We start from the raw sequence: 7,410 nt of genomic DNA on the forward strand, positions 1-7,410 counted from the left end.
GCGGGGGGGAGGGGAAGGGAGTAGACGAGTCAGGGTGACTTTCGTCAGATTCCGACTAATCTAATCGACGATTAACTCGACTGACAGAGTCGAGCCAGCGTGGATGATGGGACGACAATTTGTTGTCGAAACGAGAGAGGGAATTCTCTCTTTCTTGTTTGTATCGATTGTGAAGGTCGCTCTCCGTCAAGTATCAACCGTTCTATCTTACTGATATACACAGCGTTATCAATATTAAGTAAATAAGTAAATATTATTTATATAAAAAATATTAATTAACGGTATTGTTGGGGGATAAATCACGTGGACACTGCTGTTGGGAATTATAATTAATCGTCGGTTACGATCTAAAATCGGATTTCGAGGAAAGTCAGCGTCATTCCGCGGCGATTTTGGATGCGGTTTGTTTCAGTTGGAATTTTTGGATACGGCGCATGAAACGGATGCGTACTTGAGTTGAGCGATCGAGGGAGAAATAACGAGGCGTGGAAGCAGCTGGAACGAGCAAATCTGTTATCGTAAAATTCTCGTGAAATTCCGCTCGATAGTAAACTCGATCCTACGGCAAAAACCCGCCGATGTTTCGCCCGAGACGGCAACTTCGTGTGAGTAACACGAGCGAGAATAAACGTCCAGCTTTTCTCGTGTGAAAAGAACACATTTCGGGATATTCGCGGCCAATTTAACGGCAGCACGAAACGTGAAATATTCGGACGTCGCGTCTTATTTGTATATGAATATTCTCCGATTTTTTCTCGTCGAAAAGAGAAATTGCATAAATCTGCGATATTTCCCGTTAGGAGACCGAGGCGGACGAATTTTCGGCGTTTCTTCGATAGGAAGCAGAGAATTATCAACGAAATGTCGAGCCCGAGAGGCGTCGGCGGATCTATTCGCGAAGGCACGAGGGTCGTGCTGAAAGAGATCACCGCAACCCTCCACAATTCGACGCAGAATCATCTCCCTCGGCGAAAGGTACTCATTCACGAATTATCGAATCTTTCATCGTTTCAGCATTGCTCTCCGTACGTCTTGCATTGTGCGCAATTCAGAGGATCTCGTACGCGACGACGACGAGGTTTGCACGGCGAGAACGGCGTGTTCGCGAACGACGACACTTGTCACGTTTGCTCCCGGCGAAATTAATTAGTACGACTGCGCAAGAGATTAATTAAAAGCGGCAGCCGGTAGCGTCGTCGTCGTCGCACTTCTTATCGCCCGCGCCTCCTCCTCTCATCCTTCTTCTCGCGCTTCCCTCTCTGTTTTTGCGTCTGACAGTCGGGCCGCGAAGAATGTATTCCTATAAATAAACTCCGTATCTCCAGGAGTACCTTGAAACAAAAATAAGTTTCGCTTCCCGCCATGCGGGGAGTATTCCTTTGACGCGCACGAGGAACGCGGATTTGGCCGCGCCGATCGGATTCTGCTTGCGTTTCAGCGCTGGATCACCGAAAAATGTTTTTCTCCGCGCGGTACCAAGAAAACACGCGACTCCGAATTCGCGAGCGCTTTCTCCAGAAATAATCAGGGGATAATTGTGATCTGTAATTCAAATAAATTTCATTTTGCTTTCCTTCGCTATGTGCGCATGACTTCTAACTATTGTTTATGCGAATCAGCTGAAATGCGATCTTATCACCTCGTTCAGCTAGAATTCGTTTCGGGCACGATGGGAGATTGATTAACCGAAATGTAACTGCAATGAGATATATAAGCAGAAGATTTTGACTATTGTTTCTCGCGTGACTGCACGGTGCGTCACGCGCGTGGAGTGAAATCCAATGTGTTTGCCAAGCGGATGTGAGGTCTTACAATTTGCTACGCGATTCGCATAAAGCATGATAATTTTCTTTATGGCATCATATCGTGCGAGATTGAATCAGGCTGAACGTTTTCGACCAGATGCGCGAGTTCACACGGGAAAAAAAGACTCAGTTCCTGTAGTCCCCTGAGTAGAGATCAGATGAAAACTCGGCGAGACCACCGAGAACAATTGCCTGAGTAAAAACTTAGTTAGAGATTAGTAAAAAGTACTTAGATAGTTTCGAAAGCTCAGAGAAAATTATTTTTCCGCGAAATTTTTCGACTTATTATCTTGTTTATGGAAAAAATTAATGTGACATGTATCAATCGATATATGAATTTTTCTACCCTTGAGGCGGAAATCGAAGAAATCGGCGAGAAAATGGGAAAAAAACTGTTTTTTCCGAGCCCTCAAAACTACAGTAAAAACCTCTTGCAAGAATCTTTCTGTTCCCGCAACCGAGTTTTCGTTTGGTCTCTAGGCAACAAAAACACACCAGTGGAATTATGTTTCCTGTACAACAAAATATTTATAGCGATAACACGATAACTCTATCTCGCCATGCGTTCCTCCGCGTCGTGATTGCGCGCGAATCAGTCGCTGGTGTTGCCAAGCAATTTACTTATTTCACCACGTCGATTCATCGCCCACATTATGTGAATGTTAGAGATTGCATAGCGCTGGTTCGGCTCCGAATCGACCACTAATCATTGATGAATTTCTCCGAGTGCTCGCGCGTATAAAAAATTACTGTGTGAATTACTTCGTGCAATTTGATATCTCCGGAAAGTAACCGCGAGGTTCCCGGAGCCAACATGAGTTCTTCCAATCTTATATATATCTTGAGTTTTAACAATTATAATTCAGCTAACAATCTTATCTTAAAAAAGTATTGGAGTAATTATTTACTTGAATTTAATATTTTTCTCCTGTGCACTTACATAGGAATTAAGCGCCTTTTGTAAGCTAATTATACTAGTATATTCCCGATTTTTGTGCTCAGCGGTTTAGCACAAAATTGCGATTAAGAATGGGAGGTACTGACTTAACGTAGAACTAACACTCCTCGAGATTGATCCAAAAATCAAGACATCATTATTCGTACTTTTCAAAACTCGACAGGCGATTGGTTCCTTTTCTATCATTCTACCGGATAAAATTTTTCTCGAGAGCGTTTTGGAATGTAGCCCAAGTGAGACATTATCAACGCGCACTTTCCTCGAGAGCCGTCTCGTTGATGCTCTCCTCCGTGCATCTCTTCGTCCGGCCGCTACGTCGTGCACTTAGCGGGTACTCGCTTTATCGCGCGACGCTTCATCACCGAGTATTGCCGCGTTGCTCCAGATAGCGCCACGCCGCTCTCGCACGCGGCTCGACGGCCGATAGTCCTGTTTCCCACCACTTCCATAGTTGGTGATCTTTGCGGCATAATGTCCGTACGGCGTGTGCGCGGCTGGACGGTACCGCGGCTCGGTGCAGGGAATGTTAGTACGCATCACCGTGGCGCGGTGGAGGCGATGTTACTCACGGCGCAGCCTTTGCCGAAAGTCCGATTAACGCATCACGACGTCGTCCTGTGAGGCTTCTCGCGCCTGAGGATCTCTTCCCGAGGAAAGGCTCGTGGAAAGGTGAGGCGTTTATCTTTCCCTTTGCACCTTTCCGGCCTCTTCCTCCTCGGCGGTGGCTTCTTGCGCGTGCACATGCACGTATGTGTCGTCACTAACGACGACGGCGGCGGCGGCGATAGTGGTAGTAGTAGTTGTGATGGTCGTGGTGGTGGACGTCTGGAGTATCGACTAGAAACGCGCGTTGGTCTAATATTAGATTTTTCACCAGCGATATCTGCCGCCTGGGTCGCGGGCCCTAATTTTGGGCCCGTGCCACGTCCTCCAATCTCCGCTGCCGACACGCGTCGGTCGTCGTGATTTTCGGGGCGCGATGCGGAGAACGTCGACGTTGAGTGTCGAGTTCTGGAATTGATCGGGAAGGACCTGGATTTCACACTCGCCGCGCGGTCTTATCGCGCTCTCTCTCTCTCGTATCTTCCTGCCCTGGCCTTCCTTCATCGCTCTTCGTCGTTGTCTGTGGTCACCTGTGTGCTTGTTAGTCATACATGTAGTCAAGCGTGCCATTTAACTAGATTTGCAAAAGGATCCATGTTACAGATCATGCGTATTCATGCGCTCGTGCCGTTGCACCGCTCGATTTCTTATCAACGATGAATTGCCTTTTCTGTCATAATTATGTCTCAATTTTATCTGATAAATTTCTCTCTCTCTCTCTATATATATAAGCCTACCGATCAATATATTTTTTTCCTCGCAAGGGTCAATATCCGATCCCCGATATAATGACGCAACATTGCCGCGATAAGAATAGTGCGCACCTACTTACGAAGGTACTGCAGGCCAATAGCATGCGCCGTCTAATGTAGCTGAAAACCATCATCACTTGCATCTAAGCGTTAAGTGGCACGCTTTAAGAGCAGGAGATTTTCGAGAAAAAGAGAGAGAGAGAGAAGCCTATCTCAGAAGAGGGATGAGAGACACACCCCGAGAGATAGTCCTCTCGCTCTTTTCCTCTGTCAAAGGAGAATGAGTCATTGCGGTGGTCGCAGTCCCGATGATGTGTCAAGAGCGCGCCGAATAAGGAGCGCGAGAGACGCGCGTTTCTCCGTGAATTAGGCTCGATTGCCGTCCGTCCGCACGTCTACCCCGGCGCATTGTCTCTCGTTCGTTGACCCCTGACCTTTTGAGGAGAAAAAAAGGAGAAGGAAAAAGATTCACGCCTTAACACTTGGCGCGGCGCGATCGGTTTTTCCGCCCTCCTTCGGGTGAAACAACACTTGGAAAAAGGATTAGATGCTCTCGAGCACGACGATCGCAGCAGCGCGTTACGTTAGACGTTACGTTGACGAATGCAATGAGTCATGGTTTCTCGGTGCTCGGCCGGAAAGAGAGAAAGTCAAGCTGTCGAAAATGATGTCCGTTTGCTCGCTCTCGCGATCGGAGAAAATGAGAGCGAGGAATCCGCGTCACGTAGCGCCGGCACGTTCCGTGAGGGTGTGTTACGTTGTCAGCGTCGGATTTAAAGATCTCGGCGCCGAGTGCCTCCACGGCGGAGGACAATCCGTGTCAAGGGTAAAAACGTAGAAGGGGAAGACCGTCACTCGTCGTGGGGTTCCGTGAACCCGGCGTGTAAATATGAGAGCACGTTGCGCGTCGGCGACAGCCGAAAGCGGAGGTCCCTCGAGGGTCATGGGGAATCTTCTGCCGAAGGTAACTCGGCCGGCGATAACGAGAAAGAGCCGTCTAATTATCGTTTCATTAATTATTCTCCTGCAACCGGGTCTCTCACGCGAGCGCAGCCGTCTTGCAAGCGGCAGCGCAAATACTCGGTTGTCAGTCAATTATCGCGTCCGAGATAAGATCGCTTCATCGGGAGCTCCTCGTGCAGTAAGGACGTCTCTCGGCCGTCCTTCTTTCCTTCCTGCCGTCGTTATAGTTGCATAATGTTGGTTTATCGTGTTGACTTAACCAACGTGCGCACACAGAGAAAACTTATCACCTGTACTTGCAAAGAAAAGCAATTACTCGGCTTATTTTTCTTCTCTCAGAAGTAATGAACAAGGAATATTTTTTTGACGATGTTCTTAAATATATTCACATCACAAATATTGAAGAAATTCATCGTATTATTTATTCAAAAGAGGAATTTGTTCTTTTTGTCAACAATATTATAAACTTTATCGAAGAAAAGTTCATTTCGATCAATTGAAGTACTAAACTTACTAGGATTCTGAAAATATTTTCAATAAATTTGATGCTTATGACGAACTTATGATATATTTGCGGATATATAAACTTACGAAATATTTGAAATAATATAACATTTATTTGAATGTAGTATGTATTTTTTTGTGTGCAATTCGTGCGTTGTCGGCGACGTTGGATATCGCGTGAGTTTCAAAACGGCTTGTTTACTTTTTTCTTCAACGCAGTTTAGACGCAACCAATCATTTCTCGAAAACGGGGTCTCTCGTTGCACCATTGTTTGTGTTTCGAAATGCGCGAAAAAAAAAGTTCAAAGCGTTCGGAACTCGTATACGGAGGAAACTATTCCGTTAGTGTAACTGAATTTTCTTTTGGCTGGGTGGAGATCAGATGAACACGCGGTAGAAGCAGAAGGAATTTTGCAGGATCGCTCTCTGTCGTCTCAACCGAGTTTTAGGTTGGCATTCATTATAGCTAGCAAAACTTCGTTTCTTTTCATTTTTTCCGTTGAAAGAAACCGAAAAATTCCAAAAATGAAAAATTGTAAAAACTGGAGTTTTCTCCGAGCCTTTAAAACTATAATACTCACTACAATATTCACAGACGGAACTTGTATTTAAAATCGTCGAAAGTTCATCTTCAAACGCAGCACGGCTCATTTTATTGATTACGAAGCATCTGAGGATGAATTTACGACGATCTTAAATATAAGATCTGACTATATAACCACCAATATTCATAGTCGGATCTTACATATAAGATGTTTTTATGTTTTTACGTTCATCTTCCGTCTTGAATATAAAATCCGAGTACCAGTCTGCGAATATCGGTCTTAATGCGGCTAAATGTTTACGCGAAATGTTCTCAGTCACCGCAACGGAGAAGTCACTTCTGGTCATCGAATTTCCGTTTCTCATCGACGAATTTTCATTCTTACTCAGAGTCGCAGGAACCGAACGTTTCGCTTACAAGTCCCGCGCGCTTCGCTAGTCGTCAATTATAAATAGTCGCGCGGACCGCAACGAGCGGTCGAATCGAACGTTGTTTATTCCGGTCCTTTCCGGCCGAGGATTCCGGTGACCTTTTAATTCCGCGATCACTCCTCGGCACGCTTATCGCGCGCTCAATCTCGGATGGATCCCCGAAGCTCGCCGCCGGTCCCGTTACACTGAGCGCACTGCTGCCCAAAGACGTCTAGAAGATTTCCAGCGTCTCTTGTTCCCGCCGCCGCTGGCCAGCCTCGATGTGTGTTCTCCAGAAGGACACCTTCTCTCGCCGTCGTCTCGCGGAAACGAGCGGCACACTCGCGCCGGTTGGAACCTTTCTCTCTTCCACATTCTCCCGCTCTCCGTCTCTATCGGCGTCTTATAATTAGCCCGAGCGCGAGAGGTGGTTGCGCAATTTCTTTCTCGAAAACCGCCGGACCCGCGCTGTCAGTCAGCTGATCTCAGGCGACGTGATCGCGCGCGCGCGCGAGGTGTCCCCGCGAGAGCAGTGAATGTCAACGTCTCGTGGGCTTCTTCATCCGCTACCTCGGCATGGAGTACATCAACCGGCTTCTGCACCGTTCGAGAGCGTCCTCGTCGCCCACGCCGACGGTATATTGCGTCGTACACCTCCTTCCTTGCGCTGGCGATCGCCAGTTCAGTCTCGTGCGAAGGTCGCTGGGTGTCTCTCTTTTTTTTTTCTCTTTCTTTCTTTCTCTCTTTCAATGCCCCGACGAACTCATCGGATTGTTGTGCGATCGAAAACGGATTCCCATTCTCACGCGAAACGTGTCCGGCGAACGCTCCATTCAACTCCCGCGAGACGTTCTCTCTTCCCCCCCCCCCC

The 7,410-nt window shown here is 47.1% G+C and overlaps 1 protein-coding gene across 2 annotated transcripts in view; it reads left to right on the forward strand.

Moving 5' to 3' along the window:
- LOC106750161 (transforming acidic coiled-coil-containing protein 2) overlaps window positions 1-7,410 on the forward strand; it is an 11,150-nt gene that overhangs the window by 434 nt on the left and 3,306 nt on the right. Inside the window, exon 2 of one of the 2 annotated variants that reach the window (XM_014630292.1) lies at window positions 801-975. In XM_014630292.1, coding sequence (XP_014485778.1) covers window positions 862-975 — 114 coding nt within the window. In that variant the 5' untranslated portion in view covers window positions 801-861. Of the gene's footprint in view, window positions 1-800; window positions 976-7,001; window positions 7,176-7,410 lie in introns of those variants that run through there. The other variant, XM_014630293.1, reaches the window with a different exon arrangement.

The sequence above is a fragment of the Dinoponera quadriceps genome, unplaced genomic scaffold (assembly GCF_001313825.1).
Source record: "Dinoponera quadriceps isolate SergipeBrazil2010 unplaced genomic scaffold, ASM131382v1 scaffold4585, whole genome shotgun sequence".
Lineage (NCBI taxonomy): Eukaryota > Metazoa > Arthropoda > Insecta > Hymenoptera > Formicidae > Dinoponera > Dinoponera quadriceps.